Here is a 27,019-nt window from a genome sequence, read left to right as displayed (position 1 = left end):
ACTCACCTCAGCCTCCCAAAGGCGCAGGATTACAGGCTGAGCCACCGAACCCGGCTGATAGCTGCCTTTTTTATTGTATGTCTTAAGGGCCCATTAAAATTTTTAAACCAATATCCTTTTATGGTTAGAATCAAGAATGCTTTTTAAATTTTCACATGCTTTTTCAAATGCCTGATCTAAGGTCTAAGTTAAATTGGATCAGAAATGTGTATTTCGGGTAGTATTGTAGCTTAAAAATGAAGGAACAAGCCGGACTCGGTGGCTCAGCCTGTAATCCCGCGCCTTTGGGAGGCTGAGGTGAGTAGATTGCCTGAGCCCACGGGTTCGAGACCCGCCTGGACCGTGAGACCTCATCTCTACAATAAATCAAAAAATCAGCCGGGCGTGGTAGCACATGCCTGTAGTTCCGGCTACTTGGAAGGCTGAGGCAGAAGGATCGCCGGAGCCCAGCGGGTCGAGGCTGCGGTGGCCGGGAGCAGCCACTGCACTCCAGTCTGGGCGACAGAGTGAGAATCCAACTCAAAAAAAAATAAAAAAAAGATGAAGGAACAAACTAATTCAGAGTCCCTCTCTTGGCAGGAAAAACTGGAAAGAGATAAAAAACCAAAGAGGAATGCTAGCATTTATGTGGCAGAGCTCTGTATTTCTCAAGTTACTTAATTACACATTCTACTTTTTCTAACTGAAAAAAGATGCAGAGGGGCCAGGCGCAGTGGCTCACACCTGTAATCCCAGCAGTTTGGGAGGTGGGGGCGAGAGGACTGCCTGAGCCTAAGGGTTTGATACCAGCCAGTGCAGCTTGGCAAGACCTCCACTCTACAATAAATAATTAGCTGAGCGTGATGGTGCACACCTGGAGCCCTAGCTACTTGGAAGGCTGAGGTGGAAGGACTGCCTGAACCCAACAGGTCAGGCCTGTGGTGGCTGTTGCTGCACTCCAGCTTGGGTGAGAGTGAGACTCTAACAAAACAAAACAAAAAGATGCCGAGGCAGGAGAAACACTTGGGTCCTGGAGTTTGAGACCACAGTAAGCTATGGTCATGCCATTGCACACTAGCCTGGTTGACAGAATGAGACTTTATTTTAAAAAAACCCAAAAAGTTAAAGAAGATGCAAACCTAATAAAATGTACAGTTCATGTAAAATCATTAAGTGAGATAAAAGCTACCAGATCAGTTTGACAGTATCTGCTGAACTTTAAATTATTTGTTTTTAATTGACCCAATTCCATATTTTCTTATAGGAATGCTAGTAAGGGTCAAAGTTAGATAAATATGTGAGGGTGTGTGTATCCCTACGTAGAAACAGTCACTGCAGCATTCTTTGTGATGGTGAAGATTATGGAATAGACCTAATATTCATGAGGAGGGAATTATTTAAATTACAGCTCCATCCATACAGAACAAGACTACCGTATTAATTAAATGGCGTGAGATGGACATGCATCAACATGGAAACATACCTGGCATGCTTTTAAAGCTAAAGAAGAACAGATCACGTAACACTTTATATGATCCTCTTTTTACTTAAAAGGCTGTTGGGAAGCAGGTGTTGATAAGTATCACTTGTCTGACCAAGTACATGTCAGTGTCTTCATGGACAGAAGTCAAAGATGCACCAGAATGGGAGCATCTTGCTATTTTGCTTAGAATTCTTCAAATGAGATTTTTAAATTTTTGTACTTTATAAAAAGGACTTTCCAAAAACCATCCATAATGAAGGAAATAATAATTGTGAATCTTTTTGTCTCAAGTATCACAGGTTGTACAGAAATATATAAATTAAGGAAAAGTGAACCAAATGACATTTACATTGGGGCAGTCTTTCATAGTGACAAAACTAGATAGCTAGAAATTAGATAAAAATAAGATTGATGATGACTTTTATCCTACAAAGAATACATATTCTTTTTAAATGTCTCTAGAATTAAAAAAATAATAATTCCCAAGAAGAAAACCTGAGCAGAATTCCATATTCTGTGATTATGATTGCAACAAAGTGGAAATTCCAGAAATGTAAAACAAACTTTTTATTTTATTTATTTATTTATTTATTTATTATTATTATTTTTTTGAGTTGAAGTCTCACTCTGTCGCCCAGACTGGAGTGCAGTGGCCACTCCTGGCCATCGCAGCCTCGACCTGCTGGGCTCCGGCGATCCTTCCCGCCTCAGCCTTCCGAGTAGCTGGAACTACAGGCAGGTGCTACTACGCCTGGCTAATATTTTTTTTTTTTTTGATTTATTGTAGAGATGAGGTCTTGCCAAGTTGCCCAGGCGGGTCTCAAACCCGCAGGCTCAGGCAATCCACTTATCTCAGCCTCCCAAAGGCGCAGGATTACAGGCTGAGCCACTGAGCCCGGCTAAAACCAACTTTTTATGCGTTATTCCACGTGGGTGTCTCTGTTGGCGCTCTTCCTCTTTCCCAAGATACTTTTATACTGTAACCATGGCATTTATATTCCTGAACTGAAGGAAACATTAATCAATTTATACCATTTATTGATGTTTTCTGTAATGCTTTTTGACATAGGTGGAAGATACATTTCGGAAGGGCCAAGAAAAAGACCAAGAGGATCCTGACTCAAAATCTGACATAAAGGGCGAGGATGATGCCATTGAGATGTCAGAGGATTTTGATGGGGAAATGCATGATGGGGAGCTTGAAGAACAAGGTTTGAGATCATCTGTCACTTCATTCCTGTTTTTGAAAACCAAAATATTTTCTCCAGAAAATTACATGTTACCAATAAGGAGCCTCTTACAATCTTTTGAAACAAACCAGTTACTCTGCGTGACTGCAGATGACACGCAGAGCCTCGTGTGCTCTCCCGCTCTGCCGAGGCAGAAGGCCGTAGTCTGCTTCAGAGGTTCCTCTCCTGAGTGCGTTGGGCCGTTGGCTGGGGCTCTGCTTGCCTGGGGTCCTGAAGACGCAGTGGCTCAGGAGGGCCCTTCGGGGAGCCTGAAAGAACAAGATGACCCCTATAGAGCTGGGCTCTCGGCAAAAGCCAAGTTGTTCCGTGCAGTTCTTCCAAAATGACATTTAATTCTAATGATAAAAAATAGTAGATGTTGGTATAGATGATTTGTTACAAAGAGAAAAGAAGTAGATTCCCCCTTAGGCCCACCACCCACGTCTCTTACCACATTTTCAGTATTTATTTCCATTTATTGCATATTTGTACACCGAGAAATCATAGTTCTGCAGTCTGGTTTTTTCATTTAACATCTTATGAACATTCCCTTTGTCATGAAAAACTGGTTTGAGAATATGATTTCTTACAGCACATCATCACCTGTCATATGCTTGTACCGTAACTCAGCTGTTGCCTTAAATTTCTGTCTGAAGCTTAATTTGAGATGATGTGTCTTATTCTGAGTGAAGATCTTGTGGAAATGAAAGCGGACCTTAGAGTAGAAAGGTGTACACTGGCCTAAGAAACCTAAGGACAGGACTTCTGGTAAAGCGTACGAAAGTCCTGGTTCACTGAGCGAGACCTGACATTGGGTGTTGGATGTTGGATGTTGGATGCAGTCATAGCAGCACAGTCTGTTGGAGACGGAGGAAGACCCCGGGAAACCGCTTGTTCCAAACCCATCACTTCCCACATCAGTGTCTTGGCTGCTGGGTCCCCTAGGGGCATTCCCCCAACACCAGAGCAGGCATCCTGACAGCTGGTTTGCCGCTCTTCGTGCAGCAGCACCACGTTAGTGGATCTCAGGCATCTGCCCGTGGGTATCTGTCGCTGCAGGCAGTACGTCCTAGGCGGGACCATGCCAGGAAGTGGGTCCGCGCCTCTCACGCTCACAGGCCTGGGTCAGTCTGCAGATCTGCCGCACTAAGCTCCGTGCCTTCCCTTTCAGAAGAGGAGGATGAGGAGGCAGACAGTGAGGGCGGAGACCTGGATAAACAGATGGGCGATCTCCATGGTGAGGAAGCTGACAAGCTAGATGAGAGGCTCTGGGGCGATGACGACGAGGAGGAAGATGAGGAGGAAGAAGACAGTAAAACTGAAGAAACAGGACCAGGAATGGATGAGGTAATTGAAAGATCCCCCATCTGGACGTCGCCTGGCTGAGGGGGCCATCTTCCCACCCCTCCTGCTCCCCGCCGTTCACTGCTCTGCCTCCTCTGTCTTTGTTCTTCTTTCTTCCGTCCTTCTTTTTTCTTCTTATCCTAGCTCACTGACTGTATTCGGAGCTAAAAGAGTAGCCTGACCTGAGTCTCCCATATGTTGTGGAGAATGGAGGTTGACCAGACGTGGTGCAGGTGCTCTGAGCTGACTACTGGCCACTGGATTTCTCCAGCTCCCAGCTTAGGAGAACTCCAGGGCTGAGTATGACACTGCAGCAGCACAGCAGGATGTATCTGATGATCAGATCCGCCTCACTGTTCACACACCCGCTGTTTCTGCTGCTTCCAGGAGACCTGGACTGTTGTCTCCAGGTTGATTCCCACGGGCTAGGTCCATGGCAGAAACTAAACATGTCTAAGAACTACATTAGCAAGTTAACTCGTGTGGAAGCAGTTTCTTGGATGGGCGTGATGACTTTGTGTTTTTCCTTCCTCTGTCATTTAGGAAGATTCTGAACTTGTTGCTAAAGATGACAACTTGGATGCTGGGAATTCAAAGAAAGATAAAAATCAGCAAAATCAGAAGGAAGAAGAGGAAGAGGCAGCCGCTGATGACGATGGACGGGGCCAAGACAAAATTAATGAACAAGTAGATGAGGTAATAAGGACTAGCATCTGAATCATGAATCAAGGCCAGGGCCACCACACTACAGTCCTTGGGCATCTCAGACTCTCCTTCTGGTCATTGACTGCTCTCCCACTGCCTCATAAAAGAATGCGCAAGCCGGTCTCGGTGGCCCAGCCTGTAATCCCGCGTTTTGGGAGGCCGAGGTGAGTGGATTGCCTGAGGCTGCAGGTTCGAGACCCGCCTGGGCAACTTGGCGAGACCTCATCTCTACAGTAAATCAAAAAATGAGCCGGGGTGGTAGCGCGCGCCTGTAGTTCCAGCTCCTTGGGAGGCTGAGGCGGAAGGATCGCCGGAGCCCAGCAGGTCGAGGCTGCGGTGGCTGGGAACGGCCGCTGCACTCCCGTCTGGGCGACAGACTGAGACTCCTGACAGGACACAAAGTATCCAGATGTTTACTGACAAGGGAGGCTACATGTTGTTTGGGCTCATGCTGTTGTTTGGAAGCGAAAATCTGTGGTCCTTTGTTTTTTTTGTCTTTTTTCTTTTTTATAATTTGGGGAGCAGTTATCTTTATTTCTTAAATTTCTTGTTTGAGATAAAAGTTTTTCATTTTTATTTTTCCCCTGTTCTCGCAATTGTACGGAAGAGGGAATATGATGAGAATGAAGTGGACCCGTACCACGGCAATCAGGAAAAACTGCCAGAACCCGAGGCCTTGGACCTTCCTGATGACTTGAACCTTGACAGTGAAGATAAGAACAGCGGTGACGACAGTGACAATGAAGAAGGAGAAGGTGTGTCTTTCAGAAACCCAAAGACACCAGTCAAAACTCACTGAAAATGAACCGAGAGCTAGTCACCTTCAGCAGCCATTCACTTACCCACCAGACATGGCGGGGGGACCCCCAAAAATTCTGGAGTTTATTTACAAAAAATTATTTATTCTTATATATTTAAACTTTAGTCACCAAAGTACACTCTGATGCAATATACCTATTAATTCACTTTTTCCATTGCTCAAAAGAGTTTTTGAACTTGTCAGTTTTGATGCCTTTTAGTACTTCTGCCATTTGGGGCAAAACGTTTCCCTTTGAGGACTTTTTCATCTGAGAAAACTCAGCACAGTGTGGACTAGTGGGGGAAGCCTGCACTGCAAGGGACCCACCCTCCAAAAAATAATTCTGGATTTTTGGGGGCCCCCACTTCGTGTAGGAGTCAGGTTTAGAACAGAGGTGGGCAAACCTTCTTTTAGTAAAACATCAGATAATAAGTCTTGAGGCATCACAGGCCATAGTGCTGCATTGTAGACACTCAGTACTGCTGCTGTCGTGTAGAAGCATCCATGGGCAGAGCAACACAGATGGGGTCAACACATAGGTAGCAGAATATATATGGCCGTGTCCCAGTAAAACCTATACAGAGCCGGGCTCGGTGGCTCAGCCTGTAATCCCGCGCCTTGGGAGGCTGAGGTGAGTGGATTGCCTGAGCCCACGGGTTCGAGACCCACCCGGGCCACTTGGCAAGACCTCATCTTTACAATAAATAAAAAATCAGCCGGGTGTGGTATTGCGCGCCTCTAATTCTGGCTACTTGGAAGGCTGAGGCGGAAGGCTGGCCAGAGCCTAGCAGGTCGAGGCTACGGTGGCCGGGAGTGGCCACTGCACTCCAGTCTGGGCAACCGAGTGAGACTCTAACTCAAAAAAAAAAAAAACAACTTTGTTTACAGAAATGTGGTGGGGCAGATTGGGCCTATGGGTCATAGTTTGCCAATCCCTGGTTAAGAGAATAATAAACAAACCACTTATGTAACTGCCTCCCGCTTAAGAAGTCTTCAAGATTTCTTATAATTAAGAAACAAATGTTTTAAATCTGGTATTCCTTTTTGGGGGGTATCTATCCAGAGGAGAATCCTTTGGAGATAAAAGAAAAACCAGGGGATATGGAAGAAACAGGCTCTGAGGACGACGAAAGAAATGAAGAGATTGCAACAGACCAGAATGAAAGCCAGAGTCCACATGAGCCTGAAGAAGGCCCCAGTGAAGACGACAAGGTGGAAGGGGAGGAGGACATGGACACTGGAGCTGATGGCCAAGGTGCAGCTGAACATCCCGAGGAAAAACCAGAGGAGCAGCAGCAGTCTCCGGAGGGACAGGACCCGGAAGTCGACGAGGAAGGGGAGCAGAATGGCCCCTCTGACCACGGCTTCCAGCCCCAGGTACTGTGGACCATTAACGATGATCATGAGAAGGGGGAGATCACCTCTGTTCCCACGAGACTCTCTTGGAGGATACTTTTCCTTCTCTAGGTGGTGCCACCAAGGAGTGTTGAGCTCTGTTGAAGACCCTCTTGCCGACCCCCCCCACCCTGTAGAGTTCCTTCCGTGAGAGGTGGGAGCCCACTTGCTGCAGGGTGTATAAAACGGTGTTTGGTTTCTCCGCAGAAGCAGGAGGAAGAAGCGGAGGGCTCTGACCCAGAGGAGCCGATGCCAGAGGCCCCGGAGAGGAAGGAGCAGGAGCAGGCCTGTGGGCAGACTGGGGTGGAGACCATACAGAGCCCTGAGGCTGTGCAGCTGGCCGGGCCCGCACCTGAGGGGGAGCCAGGCCGAGAGGTGAGGGTCCTCGCTGTGGCAGCCAGCGGCCTCTCTCCTTCCTGTCTCAGTTGTGTTCTTGTGGCTAGCAGCTGGTATATGTTTGGTTTTTTTTGGTCTTGTTGTTGACACGTAAAAGATCGTATCCCATTCTTTGAGGAAAGAATTGCACAGTCATGTGTTGCTTAACGATGGCGATACATTCTGAAACACGTGTCATTAGGCGATTTCGCTGTTGTGTGAGTTGCACAGGGCATCCTCGCGCACACCAAGACAGCAGAGCCTGCTGCACACCAGGGCTGTGCTGGGGCCAGTTGCTTCCGGGCCACAAACCTGCACAGCATGTTACTCTGCTGAACGCTGTAGGCTGTTGCAGCACAGGGGTTAGGTATTCACATATCACAACGTAGAAAATATACAGGAAAAATGTGGTATTAACTGGTGCAGCCTAAAGACGTGAACTGTCTTTCTGTGGAGCATGACCCTATACTTATTTTTATACACCTCCCAGGGCAAACTTCAGAACATTCGCTACAGGCAGAATTTCAGCGATGTGTATATTAAGAATAGTCATTAGACTGGTAATTCTCTTGATGGGAGGGTCAGCTTCGTGTTTGTCAGAAACCTCCCAAGAAAGGCAGCGTTGAACTCAGACTTCATGCAGTGTGTGCCTCTGTGGTGCTTGCTTTTTCCTTGCTCTCCGCCAGGCTTCTAAGTACTTCATTTGAAAAGCACAGCACTTCCTCGTTCCCTGACTCGGGGACGTGTAGCCACAGTTCAGGTGCCGGGCCACAGTTCAGGTGGCCACAGTTCAGGTGCTGGGTCCCGTGGCGGGGCTTGACGGTGAGTGCCCTGCTCGGTTCAGGGGCAATCGGGACACCTTCCATCGCCTCTTCGAGCCCCCATGTTCTCACTGATAGCAGCAGCCACGTAGCCCATGGCCGCCACCCCCACAGTCATTCTCTGAGCGCCCACCAGGCGTCAGGCCTTTTCATGGCTTCAGCAAGTCCTCGCGGTAGCCCCATGAGATACTCTGTTTTCTCCGTGATGTGTTGAGGAGAGTGAGCCTTGACGAAGTCAAGCACACAGCTGGTGTTGATGAAGTGTAGCTCTCTCCCGCCTTTGGTGTGGGCCTAACACTCCTGCAGGCGAGGAACTGAACAGCCTCGTAAGGCGAAGGCCTCTGGTGAATAACAGCGCCCTGTACTAGGCACTCCAGTAGGTCGGGCCTTGTCACCGTGCATTCCAGAGCAGGTGAGAGAGATGGGAAGACTCTGAGATGATTGCAGCAGTGGGGAGAGTTCTGCTCGATGCAGCACAGCAACCAGGCACTTGCAATGGCTTCCACTACCTCGTTCTTTCAATGCTTGGATTTTCTAGGAGCACGGGAGTGGAGCTGCAGATGCCAACCAGGCAGAAGGTCATGAATCCAGCTTCATCGCCCGCTTGGCCTCCCAGAAGCCAACCAGGAAAAACACACAGGTTTCTATCACTCAGCTAAACCTAGGTGACGACTGCGTGTGGGAAGAAATGCTCTAGCTGTCACACGGTGGTTTAAAAACAAACAAAAAATGCCACCCTCCCACCCTTTGCCGTCCCACTGGGCATGACAGCAGCCTTGGAGAGCAAACTAGGACTGTGGGATTTTCCCAGCACAATCCCGTCACCAGGGCTTCTTCTCTTCCCCCACCTCTGTTCCTGCTGTGGGGCCTGAAAGCCCAGCACCAGCCAGTCTCATTCTTTTCTTCGCTGTTCACAGGTTGTAGCTTTTGAAAAATTAAATTTTACCGGGCTCGGTGGCTCAGCCTGTAATCTCAGCACTTTGGGAGACTGAGGCGAGTGGATCGCCTGAGCTCATGGGTTCAAGACCAGCCTGGGAAACTTGGCGAGACCTTGTCTCTATAACAAATCAAAAAGTTGCGGGTGTGGTAGCGCCTGTAGTTCCAGGTACTTGAAAGGCTGAGGCAGAAGGTTCACCGGAGCCCAGCAGGTCAAAGCTGGGGTGGCTGTGAGTTTGCCACCGCACTTCAGCCTGGGCGATGGAGTGAGACTCCAACTCAAAAAAAAATTAAATTTTGTGCTGGGTATGGTGGCTCACACCTGTAATCCTGCGCTTTGGGAGACTGAGGCAGGAGGATTGCTTGAGTCTAGGAGTTTGAAACCAGTTTAGGCAATATAGTGAGACCTCGTCTCTTAAGAAAAAAAATTTAAAAATTAGATGGATATTGTGGCACATGACTATAGTCCCAGCTACTTGGAAGACTGAGGTAGAGTGATTACCTGAGGCTAGCAGGTAGAGACTGCAGTGACTGCAAGCATGCCACTGCACTCCAACCTGGATGACAGAGTGAGACTCTGACTCAGAAAAACAAAAAAATATATCACATATAAGTAGATGAAACCTCATTTTTAAAAATAGCTACATTGGATTCCGTTCTCGTATAGCTGCATCTAATTTACTTAACCTGCCCTCTTACGTGGACGTTGTGGTAATTTTGAGTCTTTGTCATTGCAGACATGGCTGTGGTTTATTTCCTTGTATTTCCCACAGAGTTTTAAGAGGAAACCTGGGCAGGCTGACAATGAACGCTTCATGGGAGATCCCAGTGAGCGTGTGACCAAGAGGCTGAGGACTGTGGATGCAGACAGCCACGCAGAGCAGGGGCCAGCCCAGGCCCAGGTGGAGGAAGCTGATGCATTCGAGCACATTAAGCCAGGCAGCGACATGTATGATGCACAGACCTATGGTACGGTGTGGGGAAAGCTCCTTTGGCTCACTGAGCTCTCTGTGAGAGCTTTTGGTGTGTGACTGTGAGCCTGCCAGGTGTCAGTACAAATTCATATTGGGAGGGGGAGGGAATGACTTTTGGAATGATACTAAATGTGCAGAAATACAGTTTCGTTTGGGGACAGAAGTATCCACAGCCAAGGAAGATGCCCAGGGTTTCTTAGATTATGATGAGCTTTTAAAATGTCCTTGATACTGTAATCACAGCACTTTGGGAGGCGGAGGTGAGAGGATTGCCTAAGCCCGGAGGTTCGAGACCAACCTGGGCAACTTGGTGAGACCTTGTCTCTACAATAATTCACATAAGCCAGGCTCGGTGGCTCAGCCTGTAATCCCACGCCTTTGGGAGGCTGAGGTGAGTGGATTGCCTGAGCCCGCGGGTTCGAGACCCGCCTGGGCAGCGAGACCTCATCTCTACAATAAATAAAAAAATCAGCTGGGCGTGGTAGCGCATGCCTGTAATTCCGGCTACTTGGAAGGCTGAGGTGGAAGGATTGCCGGAGCCCAGCAGGTCGAGGCTGCGGTGGCCAGGACCAGCCACTGCACTCTAGTCTGGGCAACAGAGTGAGACTCCAACTCAAAAAAAAAATTCACATAAACTAACCTGGTGTGTTGGCGTACATCTGTAGTTCCAGCCTCTTGGAAGGCTAAGGTGGAAGGATCGTCTGAGCCCAGCAGGTCGAGGCTGCCGTGGCCGTGAGCATGCCACAGCCTGGGTGACAGACTCCAACTCAAAAAAAGAAAGCCCAGCTAAACACCCTATTTGTGTGGTCGCATGCACAGTTCCATTGTAAGTGGTAGGGAACAGGCAGTTCCATCGAGAGGTCAGCAGGAAATCTTAGGCACAGACAATGCCTCCAAGCCACATAGCTGGTCAGTGGCCAAGCAGGCATCATAATTTTGGAAGCTAGAAATGACGGGAACCATAGCCCCCTCATCATCACGTGGTTCTGCAAAGACCTAGGTTTTCTGTGTGTATCCTTGGTTGGCAGATGTGGCCAGCAAGGAGCAGCAACAGTTGGCCAAAGACTGTGGTAAGGATCAGGAAGAGGAGGAGACAGAGGATGTGCTCATGGACACAGAGGAGCAGGAGGAGCTCAGAGCAGCAGCCGTGGAGCAGCTGAAGCCAGAGCAGGCCACGTCGGCCACCACAGCCGCCTCTGGTGAGTCCTGCTGGTAAACGGAAGCCCTTCCTCCACTCTCCCGTTCAGTCACTTCTCTGGTACTTAGGCTGGTGTTCAGCTTCATGTCCAAGCCTGTGCTTAGATGAAGAATTTGCCTACACTGATTTCGCCATATTTTGTTGGGGCGCGAAAAGGTGGGCAGGGGTAGTGTGGTAGCGTCCTTCGAGGAGGCCCCTGAAACTCAACTTTTTGTGGCAGATCCCATTAGTCCTTTGTGGCAAAATCCCATTAGTCCTTTGTAAAAATATGTAGGAAAAAACAATAATTTACCGCAGCTATGATGAGAAGGGATATTCTTGATTGGAGAAATTATGTTTTTCGATTGTATACTAGTACATAATATTAGCATAACATGCAGTAAAATATTACAAGGAAGAAAATGAATGTGAGGAAGCAACAAGCTCCCATGTCATAGCTAGCCAGGTTGTGTTACCAGGCAACTTATTTATTTATTTAATGGGGGCATGCACTCCGCACATCAGACAAATAACTTTCAGCAATAAATGCAAATTCAAAGAACTTGCCAAATCCAAAGGCTTTTTCTTGCACTTCATTCACATCCTCTCAGGGCTGTTCGACATGGCTGACTGCTCTGCCATCATGTGCAGGGAGAAAAACACAACTCTGTGGTCAGACTTTCCTGGAGTCAAATCTTGACTTTGCCTTAATCACCTTATGCAGAATGGAACTATGATTGTACTGACTGCAGTTCTTGTCAGAGTTCTACCTCCATGGTTTCAAGGATCACACGGTCCTGCATGGCTTGCTGCGATAAACCACGGTCTCCCCAGTTTCCTCTCTCCAGAACATCCCTTCAACATCAGGGTGGGGAGGAAGGGAAGTAGGAAACAAGAGCTGGCACTGACTGTCTCAAAGAGACTGTGTTGGGGAGGGAAGGAGTGGCGTCTGATGCGGACCCTGTCGGTCTGATATCTTTAGCGAAGCAAGGTCCTTCTGGCTTTGATGAGATGGAGACGGAGATCCAGAATGTTAATACGGAGGAAGACCGAGACCCCAGGACAGACAGAACTCACGAAGTGGAGATTGAGAAACCAGAAAGAAGCCAAGAGTCAACCATTCATACAGCCCACCACTTCCTCATGGACACCATTTGCCAGGTGCCTGTACTGAAGCTCACAAATTACTGCTTTTATAAATTGACAAAATGGAATTTTAAATTAATGCTTTTAAATCTTTGTTTTTAGTCCTTAATGGCACATCTGGTTGTTTGGGGGTGTCACATGCTCTTACCAAAATTTTGAATGCTGTTGGTGTGACAAGTGTTCTTTATTTAAGCAAATGGCCCTGTTCTTTAAGCGCAGGACACTGTCCCAACAATCTAAGAGTCGCAGCACCCTGACCCGTCTGCGACAGTGGGCCTGGTCCCCGGCTTCCGGCTCTCATATCCCACTCTTTTTTCCATCCTTTGTGTGAGGAACCATGATTAACACTTTATGTGGTTAAATATAAAGAAGCTTGGACTTAATGCCTGCATTTAGATAGAGGTGTTTGAGTTCTTTTTTTAATAGTTAGAATTAATGGCAGTCTAGATTAATTAAAGAATGTTCTCATTATTGGTAGCTTAATGTTTTGTTGTTTTTGTTTTACCAGAGTGGATTTATAAGTGTTTTTTGTTTGTTTGTTTGGTTGGTTGGTTTTTTTTTCTCCTTTATCCATATTGTCTCTAAAATGGGAAGCAGAGAAAGGATGGTTGTCTGGCATCTTCTCATTGTGTCATTGATTGTGCCTAATTAAGTTTTGAATCTCAGGAGTATTTGACTATATACTTTTGAGTTCATACTACAGAGAGGAAGCCAGCTGGCAGCAATAAATTGGAGATGCCAATGCCCCTTCTCTGTGGTTCTTTCTTCTTAGCCCTTTTTAAAAGATGTCAGTGAGTTAAGACAGGAACTAGAGAGACAGCTGGAAATGTGGCAGCCACGTGAACCTGGAAACCTAGAAGAAGTAAGTCACCGTTTACTCATAAAATATCTTGACTTTTGTTGTTTTTTAACATATGGCAAACTTAATAGTTTCCTAGATCTAGCTATCTTTGTAAAAGGACCAGGTATATGGAAAATGTTATGATAATCCTAAAACCTAAGTCTGCCCATTGCTTTCTGCCTGCTTTGCCACTTAATTAAAACAGGAACTGGTGTGTTCAGCTTCTTTAATTTCTGTTGCTAGCTGTGCAACTGATGCACTAGATGTGATAGTGGTTGAAAACTTGGGCCACTGCCTTGCTAAGCTATGGTGTGGCCGTGTGCTTTTTGGCTGTGGTCAGGCCGTGTTTCCTTAAGCTTTGGCCCCCCCTTCCCTACCTTGGGGAGGTGAATTTCCTCTTTCTTTCTCTGTAACTGTCTTTCTAAATAAACATATTTTCTAATCTAAAAAAAGAAAACTTGGACTGAACTGTGGTGTCCCGAGAAGAGGCTACCTAGATCACTGCCAGCTGACTGAATGTGGTAGTGTGGAGTTACTGAAAATTTCATTTGTGATGAATTAGCATCCAAAGTCTACTGTATATGTACAATATTTTTATTTTGTACCTGTTACCATCCCACTGCACACATGTATTGAGTGCTCTGCTTAATTGGCATGAAAGTCTCGGGGCTGTGTCCAGGAAGTGAGCACACTGTTGAGTGTGTCCCTTTTCCTTCGGAAACACGACTGAGCCCACGAGTAAGTGGCTGGATCTGCCCGTGCCAAAATGACCCATTTACATCTCCCTCCCCCTATGAAGGGTGTATGTTAAACTCTTGTAGGTAAATATGAATAAGGCATTGGTTTGGTCAGGAATTCCAATAATTAGCTGCCTAGTTTTATTCTCGCTTGGAAGTGGGGGTTGTGCTTTGGTGGAAGGGGAGACATTTTTGATCGAGTGAATGGATTGCAGCTTGTCGAGAGCTTTAAATGCTTCTGCTGAGAAAGTACATGTGGGTCATTTTCTGCTACTTTGCTTCAGGCCTTCATCTTGCAGGAAGGACTTGGCTGGCGCTGACGGTCTGAGAGTAACTTACATCTTGTTGTCACAGGAGAAGGCTGCAGCTGAGATGTGGCAGAGCTACCTGGTCTTAACGGCACCGCTTTCACAACAGTTGTGTGAAGAACTTCGGCTCATACTAGAGCCCACCCAAGCCAGCAAGCTGAAGTGAGTCTTCCCCGTTGGGAGCCCTCACAGAGCCTGGAACGGACGGCAGTGCCACCAGTTCTGTGGAGCTCAGCACCTGACCATCGTGGTGTTGGCGTCTGGACTGCCCCTTCTGCCGCACGGGCACCAGTATGGTGTCCTTGCTGTCTTGCTATTGCTATCTCTGCCCTACAAGTTTCTGTTAAGTTTGGAGAGAATTTATAGTTTCTTGTCCTCATTACTCTCTGATGGGGACGTTGGCTGAGCCTTTGGGTATATGTGCTGTTCTCCTGGTGACGTGTTGCAGGCGTCACTCACCTAGATCTTTTCAAAGATGTCTCCAAAATCATAGTCTTAGAACAGAAAAGAGAGACTCTAAGACTTCATAGTCAATGGAAACAGTTTTCCCCTAGTTTTAAAAAATGTGTTGTAGCTTTTCTGGAAGGACCTACTTATTGCCACATTCGTGTCCAGTTTTTCTGGTAGTGGTCAGGAAGATCCTGTCCTCAATTAACAGTAACGCTTCACGGTTCCAGGTTCCTAGTTATTTGATATTACTGGTTTTAAGGTCTTATTAATGTGATTTTTGTCCTTAAAGAAAATTCTCAGGAGTTTGCGGTTGTTGACGAATCTTTGCCCCTGTTTGAATACATTTAACAGAGGAGACTATCGCACCGGGAAACGACTGAACATGCGGAAGGTCATTCCGTACATTGCTAGTCAGTTTCGGAAAGACAAGATTTGGCTTCGAAGGACCAAGCCCAGTAAACGCCAGTATCAGATTTGTTTGGCTGTCGACGACTCTTCTAGTATGGTAGACAACCATACCAAGCAGGTAAGGAAGAGAAATGTTTAGGTGGAAAGTTAACACCAAACTGTATTCCATGGGCCACCTAAATGTTTTAAAAACTATCTGGCAAAAAACGTTTTGAAAAAACAATTAACTTGTTCCAAGACTGTGATCACCATCTTTGAGAAGACCTAAGATTTAAATTCAAGAGGGCGATTTCAGGATGTCTCAAGTATTTTGGTCCCTTACTATTGTAGGTCTTTTAAATCATTTTGTTTCTCAACCCTGCTATTCTATTGTTGCAGAGTTGTAGACTAAGTAAATCTGACAGTGTTTATTTTCCAGAAAATAGAACAGTGTACTAGTAAACCCTTGAACCTGGGTTCATGTCCCAGCTCCCCACTTACTACCACAAGACTTTGGGCAACTTCTAAAGTGTCAGTTTTACCTTCAGAAAAATGAGGATCCTAACAGTACTCATATATAGGCACACACACATAATAGTTATAATGTCATACTTAGGATTATCAGATTAAATGATATAATGTATGTAAAGCATTTGATTTGGTGCTTCTTAGTAAAATTTAAGTTCTGAAACTATGCTGTCATTTATGCAGGTGGTAGTGAAAGTTTCCAATGTAATTCTACAGTCTGATTTTACTACAAATGAATGAATTTTAAATTGGTTTTTAAAATTTGTTATCCACAGGGATTATTTTTTGTGGCGTTCACAGTAAAAGAAGGAAAGACAGTTTTAAAGTTAGAGACTATTTCTCCAGGCCGCTTTCCATTAGATGATGTCACGAGCAGACCATTCCTGCCAGTGTAATGGACTCTAGGCTTCAGCATGTATGGTACCAGGCAGGGCATAAGGTCACCCTAGCCTCTGGATTGGGTGTGAATATAATAGTCTTAGTGATGGTCTTCTCGCGTGTGCCACATAGAATACAAAAAAGAATCTTTTCTGTGGGAATCTTGAGGTAACGAAAGGTTGAGGGGCAGTGGTTTGGAGAATATTCTTATTCCCTAACTTTCTATTTCACAGCTTGCTTTTGAATCTTTGGCCGTGATCGGAAATGCCCTAACCCTCCTGGAAGTGGGGCAGATTGCAGTGTGCAGGTACTAGGGCCTTCCAATCCCACTGGGGAAGTCCTTTTCACAACCTTGCTTTGTTATTTTCATCATACTATAGAAAAATAACTCATGTTGTATTTCACTTTTCTCCCCCAAGTTTTGGAGAGTCCGTAAGGCTGTTACATCCATTCCATGAGCAGTTCAGTGATTACTCAGGGTCCCAGATACTACGGCTCTGCAAATTCCAGCAGAAGAAAACCAAGATTGCTCAGGTATGTAAATGAAGCCAAATGTCTTCTGCAGTTATTCCGAAGCTGGTTTAGGAAAGCCAAAGTTTTTAGAAGCCACTTCCCCCCCAAAGTATGGTATTGGGACAGGTACGGTCCCTACACCTCAGTCAGTATGGCACGAGGAGAGAAGCTTCCTTGGCCTCCATGATAAAACAAGGGGAGACTGTTCTGTTTCTCAAAGACTGTGTGACTTTGCATCGTTGGTTTTCGGGCACCCTACTTTCTTCTGAGCGGTTTGCAACACTTTGAAAAATAGACTCATCTCTCAGTGCCTTGGACCAGGTGGGCCAAGGCCCGTTTCTCGCCCTCATAGAGCATAGAGAAGAAATGATAGGAAATGCAGGCCATGACTTGCTCAGGATGATATGACAAGTGCAAAACAGATCATAGAGGAATATCTCCCTGGTTCCTACTCTAACTTAATCTCCTTTTTTTAGGTTGCACTGGACATACTGTGTTTTCTTGCCTTCTTTTTGGCTCCTTTTTTTTTTTTTTGAGAGAAGACAGCTGATTGGTTTACTTTAAGAAGGTTATTGACTTTCTATCCCCAGGGAAATTCCTTTGGGGTGTCTTGCAGAACTCTGTTGGGATGTATGCAGAGACATGACTCATCTGTGCTTAAGAAAGCTTGTATCAGCCGGGCTCGGTGGCTCAGCCTGTAATCCCGCGCCTTTGGGAGGCTGAGGTGAGTGGATTGCCTGAGCCCGCGGGTTCGAGACCCGCCTGGGCAACTTGGTGAAACCTCATCTCTACAATAAATCAAAAAATCAGCCGGGTGTGGTAGTGTGTGCCTGTAATTCCGGCTACTTGGAAGGCTGAGGCGGAAGGATTGCTGGATCCCAGCAGGTCAAGGCTGCAGTGGCTGGGAGTGGCCACTGCACTCCAGTCTGGGCAACAGAGTGAGTCTCCAACTCAAAAAAAAAAAAAAAAAAATGCTTGTATCAGCCGGGCTCGGTGGCTCAGCCTGTAATCCCGTGCCTTTGGGAGGCTGAGATGAGTGGATTGCCTGAGCCCGTGGGTTCGAGACCCGCCTGGGCAGCGAGACCTCCTCTCTACAATAAATCAAAAAAAAAATCAGCTGGGCATGGTAGCGTATGCCTGTAATTCTGGCTACTCGGAAGGCTGAGGCGGAAGGATCGCTGGAGCCCAGCAGGTCGAGGCTGTGGTGGCTGGAAGTGGCCACTGCGCTCCAGTCTGGGCGACAGAGTGAGACTCCAACTCAAAAAAAAGTTTCTGTAATTCATTGGGAAGTTTGGTCTTAAAACTGAAGACTCCCGTGTATACACGTTAAATACATTAGTATGTCTTTCCTACTGTTAATGTGTCTCATGCTAGTGATTTTTCAGCTAACACGTAGGGAGCTTGTATCCTAATAAAAAAAAATAAAATTGTGCCATGGCCCCCACAATGTCCTACAAACCTGACATGATTAACTGACAATCACTTCAGTGTCAGAAGTAATTTCAGCCTCTTTGATATGGAAATCATTTTAAATAGTTTTTAACTGTCTATTTCTGTATGTGGTTTAGTTTTTAGAGTCTGTTGCTGACATGTTTGCAGCCGCTCAGCAGCTCTCACAGAACGTCAGTCCAGGTGAGCTGCTTTGCTTTCCTCTTTGCTGACAAAGTGCTTTCCTATGCTCCGTATTCACAGGCTGCTTGTCTCCTGTCACTGTGCATGTCACCATGCTGTAAAGTGCATTCTCTACAGGAAAGGCATAAACAGGTGGAGTAGATGGACGTTTTTACTGATTTATTCAGTCAGAAATTTTATCAAACCTATACTCATGAGGCTTATAAACAGTAGGGGATCTGGATACTAATTAGTTTGTAATAACTAGTACACACTTATTTGATAGATTGAGTTCAGAGTTGTGAGAGAAAGGAGCTAGGTGTGTGAAATTAAATGAAAAGACTACAGTTGACCCTTGACAACACAGGTTTGAACTGTTTGGGTCCACTTACACGCTGGTTCCCCCCCCCCAACCAAACATGGAATACATACGGTATTCAAGGGATGCAAAACCTGAGTATACGGAGGGCAGACCTCTGTGCTTGGGTTGTGCAGGCCTGACTGTGGGGCTAGAACACGTGTGGGTTCTGGTATGCGGCATGAGCAGCAGGGGTGGGGAATGTCCTGGAACCAGTTCCCTGAGAGAATGAGGGACAACTGTATTCCGTGAAATTTAATAACAGAGGAAAGCAGAGAGTGTCCTAATTTAAAATCAGCTAATCCAACACAGTTGCTTCGTGGCTTGAACATACCAATTCTTTAGTCCTTTCCAAAAGTCTCTCAGTTCTGTTTGTATCATAAAGAAACTTGCTGTTTCGAAGCAAGTCATTCAAACCGCTCGGCATTTGCTAAACTTCCATGACAAAGAGACAGCCTGCCTTCATGCATTACATAATCCTTAGCTAGAAACATTGTATATCTGAAATTTTTAAAACAGCTCATTCACTGTTTAACAGTTCCTTCCTATTTATGTTTTTGTTTAGATGAGTAAATTTCAAGGAAAAAGTATAGACATTAAGCACAAGAAATTGACAAAAACCTAAAGGTGATATACATGATGACTGAAATTTGAAAGACACAGTTCGAGGTTTCTGGTTTGGGTACTTGTTTCTAATGGCCTACTCAGTATGACCATTTTTATAGTTGACAGCCATTAATAAATGTTTAAATTCTCATATATAGTATGTTGCTCTACAGTTGAAGTTGATCTACACTTCACATTTCCTGAGGCATTCTTGGGAAATTCTGCTATATTGACAGATACTGAGCATGTCTTCTTATGCCTTGTCTCTGACTCAGGCCTCTTGCATCATAGATCTAACCAGAAGCCCCTTTTGTTTGTGCCCCAAATTCGTTTGCTTTAGAGGTCTGCTTAGTCTTAACAGAGAAAGCCTACACTAATTTGTCACACCTAGCTACTTTTAGTCGTGAGTTATTAAGCATGGATTTTGGTTTTATTCCCTTCCTCTCTCTCCTGTGTCCTGCAGAAACTGCACAGCTCCTCCTGGTAGTCTCTGATGGACGAGGCCTTTTCCTTGAGGGCAAAGAAAGAGTCCTGGCGGCAGTTCAGGCTGCTCGAAATGCAAACATCTTTGTCATTTTTGTTGTGTTGGACAACCCCAGTTCACGGGTGAGTGACTCCTAAAAGCTACCTTTTCTGGAGATAAGGTGGGGATTCCCTTTCACCTGTTTCATCTGAAATACCAGACGGGCGGTCTCGAGAACTCCCAGCATTCACAGCGTTCTGTCAGGTTCCATTCTAGACACTGTGCATGTCTCAGTTACTCTTCACAGTAAGCCAGCACGGTGGCGGTCATGATTCCCACTCCAGTGAAGGACTGAACCACAGAGAGGTTAGAGGTGATGAGCAGGAGAGCTGGGATTCCGAATGGCTCTGCGGGTCCTAGCCTCCTCCTGCACCGAGTCAGTGCAGGTGTGCAGCCTTGATGGTGGGCCCTGAGACTGCCAGATGGAGACCAGCTCTTTCCACACATACGTCTATCTCAGCAGCCCTCCTCACAGCAGGAAGCATCAGTCAGCTGAGGGAAATGACACCCACAGGACAGTTCCGTCCCCAGGACGCATTGTCCCTGCAGGTCACATTGAGACCTTGATTATAAGGCGAAGTTTAATGTGATTGACTCCAAGCATAGATTAGGAGATCCCGCTGTGGGGAAGTGGACTTTCCTCTCTATCCCCTTCCTTCCTTTCAGTGTCCATTCTCCCGCAAGGGGCACTCAGAGAGCTGCCTCCTCCTTCATGAGAGTTCTGAAAATTCTCTTTTACTTAATAGCAACAGCTACTTTCATATGCAAGAATAAGACCCAGGAGACTGAAAAGTTGTCAGCAAAAGAGATCATAGAAGAGCTAGCCAAAGACTGGTTTCGTTTTCTTTTTTCCCCTCTTATTTCCAAATGTCTTTTGTTGACAGGATTCTATCCTGGACATTAAAGTGCCGATATTTAAGGGCCCTGGAGAGATGCCTGAAATCCGATCCTACATGGAGGAGTTCCCGTTCCCATTCTACGTTATTCTTCGCGATGTGAACGCGCTTCCTGAGACCCTCAGTGATGCCCTCAGACAGTGGTTTGAGTTGGTGACGGCCTCTGACCACCCCTAGAACAAAGAGCAGTCCAGAGTGAGACTTCAGGGTCAGAACGTCACACTTCTTGCCCAGGTGCTCCCTTTGGACAACTTTTTCTGAACTCACAGCTCAGAAACAGGATATTCTTTTATCTTTCATTGTATCTGACTTATAAAAATTCATCCAACAGCTACACAAATTTTATATAATGCCTGTTTTTAATTTTGCCACGTGATACCAGAGCCTAGAGAAAGCTCTCAGGCTCCCCACTTTGCCAGAGCTAAGGTTTTCAGAGCAGACCTGCAAGGAGGAGCAGCAGCAGGCGTCCAAGCTCCGAACTGGGGAGAGCTCCTCTCCCCCCTCTCGAAGCCCAGGCCCAGGAGGAAGCCGTGCTCCAGCCCTGGGGCCCAGCTGCCTGTTACCCTCAGGGGGCCCTGGTCACCCGCACCTTGAGGTGATGCCGCCAGGAGCATGGGACTCTGGCAGTCCTTTGACGAAGGATCAGAGGGAGCTGCCCTTCAGCCCTGCTCTACGCTTGCCAAGCCCGCGGTGTGCACCCAAAGCTGTCAAGCAGTTGGAGAGTATGGGGGTGTGTTTTCTTACTATGCGTATTGTGAAAGGGAACTACCTTCTCTCAGAGGGTGAGGAGCGCGTGGTGTGTGTGTCTTCAGGAAGCATTTGGACATTATGGGAGCCCAAGTAATCTGTAGAAATGATCCTTGGGCTATGTAAAGACGAAGTGGCTTTTCAGTGTCCTCTTTCACATTTGCTGCCTCGGGAGACTATGCAATGATAGAAAGGTGATTTTTCCCTTTATTTCATTCAGTGCCAGAGTCCCTGTTGTTGTAATTTATTCTTTCAGTTCATTTCTTTTTCCTAAAAAGTTGAGGGGGAGAATCATTCCTCACACTGCTTTCAAGCTGGACTGGGACAGTCTCATTCTGGAAAAAAATTGCAGTATCTGGAAGAAATCAGCAGCTACACCTATTTTTTTCCAGTGAAAATATATCAGTGGTTCTTGGGCAGTTTTTACTTGGCCAGAAAGCAGTGATTGAATACTTGAAACTGTGTGCTGTGTTCTATTTAATGTTCTGATTGTCAGAATGTTCTTTTGTATGGAACATGCCATGATGTGATCACCTATCTCCATGTCTGTTTCCAAGTTACACTGTGAAGTTTGCCACCCTTTGGAGGTGGTCATCAAAGACACAGATTTGCTTGTTGTTTAACCAGGTGTCCTAAAGCATGTACCTGAAGTTATATCATCATTATTTTTTGTTCTAAAAAGCTATGCAGCTTATATTCTGAAAACGATTAAAACATATACCACTATTGATGTAACTTGTGAGCATTAATGGAATACGGCAGAGGACTGCAAAAGGTGTACTCCGGGTTGACCGTCTCTGCCGGATACGTCAGCTCTCACGATCCCACAACTTCAGTGGTAACTACAGTGTCTGTTTCCCACCTGTGTCTGTGGCCACGGTGGGGGGGTTGAGCAGCAACTGCTGGCTTTGAGGCAGACGGCAAAGGGCGAGCTAGGGGAACCATGCAAGGGTTCGTGAAGATTCTGCTCCACAGCGACATCCCTTCCACTCACATCCTGTTGGCTGAAGCCCTCCACGGCGCAGGAAGTTGTAATCTTCTAGCAGGGTTGTCGTGCCTGGCAGGCAAAGACACCAGCATCGCGACAGTGATGCCTGATGCCATCTCTTCTGTCTGCCTTTAAGGCTGGTAAGTCTGTAAGATCTACCTTGAGAAATCAGCAAAGATGGAGCTCCCAAATGGGGTGCCCAGAGTGATTCCCTCGACTCTGAGTAGCTTCTGGGGTCTGGGACCGTAGGAATTCCACTAAGCAGGAAAACAAGAATGCCATTCTCGGCTTGTGCTGTGGTGGGAAGAGCGAGCAGTGTCACCGGAACCTCTCCGGAACTGGGGGGGGGTTCCTGGTCCAGGGTGAGAGGCCTGACGTGCCTGAGCCACGCGGAGAAAGCGCCTGAGGAACTGGGCTGCCGACAGGCTGCAGACACGGAGCTAAAGCAGGCTGCCGCGGTATGTCATGCTGCTGTCGTCGTTCTCCGCACTCCCCCATCTCCTTGGCCAAACAGGCAAGTTCGGTGCTTGAAGAACGCTCAGCAGAACACAAGCGTCCGGGCTCTCTCGCTGCTCTCATCCTGGACAACCTCGCCACCCCACGGCCTCAGGGATCATCTAAGCGCAGAGCCTGCAGAGTTCCCCAGCCAGCGGTCTGGAGGGTCTGTTTCCTGGCGTGCCCAGCCACAGTCAGATGCCTGCTGGGGCTGTGCTTCGTTTGTAAATTCGTGTTCCCGGGTCACCTGTTCCAACTCCCTCATCCCAGACCTGTCCTTTCAACACGCCCCATCTGGGTTGACCGCTCCAACAGCTATCCTGTTTACGGACTTGGGACTTCACTTTTGCATCTGCTTTGCTTCCTTCTCTAACCAAACCCCAATCAAATGAATCATCTTGTTCTGCCCCGTCTTCCCCCAAATCATTAGACGGGGTTAGTGAATCTTTGCCATACTACTTTTCTAAATAGTGTTGTATTGGGTTAAAGTAAGCCATAAACAAACATTCAGTTACAGATTTGTTAAGGGCTTGCGTGATTGCCTCACCTGTCGGAATTTCAGTGCTCCCTATGCTAGCTATTCTGGCTACTTCTTCAGGCCGGTTACCTCACCCTAAGGGAAATAATAGCATCTGCCTCAGCTGTATCATATATAAAAGCTTCTCATTCCACTGTGGCTCTTTTAGTCTATCTTGGACTACTTCAGTGATATCCTGAAAATCACTTGTCTTTGCTCGCTTCACTGTATCCTACTCAGAACATCCAAGATCTTTCTAAAATCTCTCTAGCTAAAAATCCCTTCAAGCCTCCCTGCTGTGAAGAGGGTGCCCTTCAGGCTCCTCGGTGTGACCTGTGAGGCTGTGTCTGACTCACTGTCCCTTCTGTTACAGCATCCCACCACTGTCTGGTCTGGTCACCGCAAACCACAGTTCCTGCAATCTGCCAGCGTTCCATATGTTGTCTGAGATGCTCTTAGGGACTGCCCGACCAGACACCTCACTCAGATAAGCCCTCCAGGAAGAATGAGCTCACAGAGTCCGAACCTCATAAATATTATTTGTTAGTACTATACTGAACGTCCAGGTCTTCCAGCCCCAAGTATGAGTCTTTGAGGTCAGGGAGCATATGTGCCTCATGCCAATATTACCCACATCTAGCATGAGTGGTTACTTGTGGGTGGGAAGAAGAAACAGTGTAAAAAAGTCTGTTCTCACATGTAAGTTGATAGGTTCGACACTATTTCGATATTCCAATAAAGATCATAAGATGATTTGGAGGGGAATAATACAAAACATTTCTAAATGTCATACAGGACACTAATAATCGATTTTTTTCCCCAGAAACAAGTCTTGCCAGATTATAAAGCATATACAACAACAACAACAAAAACACACTAGTCCAAAATGAAGCAATCCTGAGCAAATTATTCAGACTCTAAAATAATTTACCATATGGTCAAAAGGCATCACAAAGCCTAGAAAAAAGGGATGAAGTATTTAATAAATGGTGTTCTAGCTTAGCCTTTAGGAAATAACTTAGATCTACTTCATGGCATAAACCAAAGTAAATTCACTAGGTGAAGTAATTATTTCAAAAATTGAGACTAAAAAAATGAGTTACAGAGCTCTGGGAGATGAAATTGAAAGCCTCGAAAGAAAAATATACATGAAACTTAATTTCTGTATGTGTAAAGAAATGGCACAGAAAAAAGTAGCACCAACAGCTCATATAAAATTAGGACCCCAGTCTTGAGCAGATAATTCACAAAATCAGTATAACTAAAAATGGTGAGGGCTACTTAACTCAGACTCATACTTAAAATCAGCAGTGTATTATTACTGCTCATCTATTAAACAGAACTTGAAAAGTAGGTCATTCCACATGCAAAAGAGTAAAACAAGACCCATACCTACCACCATACACAAAAATCAACTCTAAATGCATCAAAGACCTAAACGTAAAACCTCAAACCGTAAGATTCTTAGAGACACCCTTAAGGAAACTCAAACTGGCAACCAATTCCTCATCAAAACCCCAAGTGCCCATGCCATAAGAGATAAGATAGACAAGTGGGACCTCATCAAATTAATGAGCTTCTGCAAAGCCAAAGAAACCACCAAGAGGTCAGGGAGATAGCCCACAGTCTGGGAAAAAATATTTGCCAACTGTATGTCTGACAAAGGCCTAACATTGAGGATCTACAAGGAACTCAAACATGCTGAAAAGAAAAGAACAACCCCATTACAAAGTGAGCAAGAGATGAATAGACACTTTTCGAAAGGAGACACACAAGCAGACAACAGAGACATGAAAAAATGCTCAGCCTCACTAGTCATCAAGGAAACGCAAATTAAAACCACAATGAGATACCCCCTAATTCCAGTCAGGATGGCCGTCATCAATAACTTAAAAAACAACAGATGCTGGAGAGGATGTGGTGAAAGGGGAACACTTCTGCACTGCTGATGGGAGTGTAGACTAGTACAGCCTCTGTGGAAAACAGTGGCGATTCCTTAAAGATCTAAATAAAAGGCGACCTTCCATACGACCCCACAATCCCACTACTAGAAATGAACCTGGAGGAACTCAAATCCCTCTCTGAAAAAGACACCTGCACATGCATGTTTACTGCAGCGTTATTCACAGTAAAAAGAACATGGAACCAACTGTGCTGCCCATCGAAAGAGCACTGGATCTAAAAAAATGTGGTACATATACGTGATGGAATATTATGCAGCCATAGAGAAGGACAAAATTATGAACTTCACAGCAACCTGGATCGACTTAGAATCTTTAATACGATGTAATCACGGAAACAAAGACCCGAGTATTACATCTCTCTTATAAGTGGACCTTGAACGATTATAATACAATAAGAAAAGGGTTGGCAGTAGTGGGAATCCACTGTGGGGGGCACACCTCATCAACTAGGGTGCCTGCATAATGAACATTTGTACACCTAAACCCTGAATTGTGCCCCACATCTTTAAAACTAAAAATCTTTTCATGGCTTTAGAAAGCAGGTCCTTGATAATGTGGTCATGGAGTTAGCATCCCTCATACAATGCCCGGTGAAGTTCGAAAGCTGATGACTGGAGTTCTTGTGTGTGCCAAGTCCTCCTCTTAGTACCTTACATATGATACAGCGGAGGCAGCTGCTATTACCTCACTTCAGGGAGAGGTAACAGGCCTGAAGAAGTGGCCGGGACAGCTGGTGTGGGGAGCGCTGAGATCCCAACGGGTGAGGCAGTCATGCAGCCCTCCACAAATCTGTAACTGAACGTTCGCTTCCGGCCTACTGTAAGGCTTACTGTAACGCTCGATACAACACTATTTAGAAAGGTAATAGGGCAGATTCACTGACCCCACTTCTAACAACTTAACCTAAGGACACGCAGGGTGTGTTGTGGGGGAGATAAGACAGCCGTAAGAAAAACAAAGGCCTGGCGCGGGGCGTTCACTTCCTTGTCGGCGTTAACAGGTGCCCAAGGCTGCAGTGGGCGGGCCTTTCAAGCGCTGTTCCGAAGGATCGCGAAGACGACCCACTCGGGAAAACGCTGGCGCTAGAAAAGAACACACAGGATGAGCACGAGGAATCAAGGCAGGACGCAAATTTCTTAAAACAGTAACATTTTACACATCAGCATTAGCCGGGCCCGGTGGCTCAGCCCGCCATCCCGCGCCTTCGGGAGGCTGGGGTGAGGGGATGGCGCGAGCCCGCGGGTTCGAGACCCGCCTGGGCGGCGAGACCTCATCTCGACAGCAAATCAAAAGAAGTCAGCCGGGGCGGTGTCGCGCGCCGGCGGTTCGGCTACCCGGAAGGCGGAGGCGGCGGGGCCGCCGCGCTCCGGTCTGGGCGACGCAGTGAGACTCCGACGCCAACGAAAAAGACGGCACGGCCGGCCTGCGTACGATCAGGACCCAGGTCTTGAACCGCTAAGTCGCGCAGCGGTGGAGCTAAACACGGTGAGGCCATGGCGCGTCACGGCGCTTGCTCCCGTCCGCCTGCCCGTGTGTGTGCGCGACACACGCTTCCTCTCTCCCTGCCCGCCCGGCGCCGGCCCGGAGGCCGCGGCCACCCCGGCGTCCACCCGCCGCCCGGCGACCCTCCGCCTCAGCCTTCCAGGCCTGTACCCGTTTCTGCCGGCTCGGAGGAACACTGCCTTTCGTTTCTCTCCCCGCCCCAGCGCTGTAACTCCACTGACGGCGCGCGCTACCACGCCCGGCCGATTTTCTGATTTGTGGCGGAGGCGAGGGCTCGCCCGGCGGCCCGGGCGGGTCCCGAACCCG

At 46.8% G+C, this 27,019-nt stretch overlaps 1 protein-coding gene across 1 annotated transcript in view; it reads left to right on the top strand.

Moving 5' to 3' along the window:
• Nucleotides 1-21,981, top strand: part of MDN1 (midasin AAA ATPase 1) — a 156,691-nt gene extending 134,710 nt beyond the window's left edge. Inside the window, exons 85-102 of the mRNA XM_008069236.2 lie at nucleotides 2,532-2,673; nucleotides 3,863-4,038; nucleotides 4,579-4,731; nucleotides 5,348-5,495; nucleotides 6,603-6,916; nucleotides 7,145-7,309; nucleotides 8,669-8,770; nucleotides 9,840-10,035; nucleotides 11,069-11,239; nucleotides 12,209-12,378; nucleotides 13,136-13,225; nucleotides 14,296-14,411; nucleotides 15,051-15,225; nucleotides 16,226-16,299; nucleotides 16,412-16,526; nucleotides 18,074-18,137; nucleotides 19,544-19,686; nucleotides 20,488-21,981. Coding sequence (XP_008067427.1) covers nucleotides 2,532-2,673; nucleotides 3,863-4,038; nucleotides 4,579-4,731; nucleotides 5,348-5,495; nucleotides 6,603-6,916; nucleotides 7,145-7,309; nucleotides 8,669-8,770; nucleotides 9,840-10,035; nucleotides 11,069-11,239; nucleotides 12,209-12,378; nucleotides 13,136-13,225; nucleotides 14,296-14,411; nucleotides 15,051-15,225; nucleotides 16,226-16,299; nucleotides 16,412-16,526; nucleotides 18,074-18,137; nucleotides 19,544-19,686; nucleotides 20,488-20,676 — 2,703 coding nt within the window. The 3' untranslated portion in view covers nucleotides 20,677-21,981. The remainder of the gene's footprint in view (nucleotides 1-2,531; nucleotides 2,674-3,862; nucleotides 4,039-4,578; nucleotides 4,732-5,347; nucleotides 5,496-6,602; nucleotides 6,917-7,144; nucleotides 7,310-8,668; nucleotides 8,771-9,839; nucleotides 10,036-11,068; nucleotides 11,240-12,208; nucleotides 12,379-13,135; nucleotides 13,226-14,295; nucleotides 14,412-15,050; nucleotides 15,226-16,225; nucleotides 16,300-16,411; nucleotides 16,527-18,073; nucleotides 18,138-19,543; nucleotides 19,687-20,487) is intronic.
• Nucleotides 21,982-27,019: the final 5,038 nt, after the last annotated feature.

This window comes from Carlito syrichta, unplaced genomic scaffold (assembly GCF_000164805.1).
Source record: "Carlito syrichta isolate Samal-C Ts95f unplaced genomic scaffold, Tarsius_syrichta-2.0.1 Scaffold311873, whole genome shotgun sequence".
Classification (NCBI taxonomy): Eukaryota; Metazoa; Chordata; class Mammalia; order Primates; family Tarsiidae; genus Carlito; species Carlito syrichta.
This window is presented reverse-complemented; position numbering and strand designations above follow the sequence as displayed.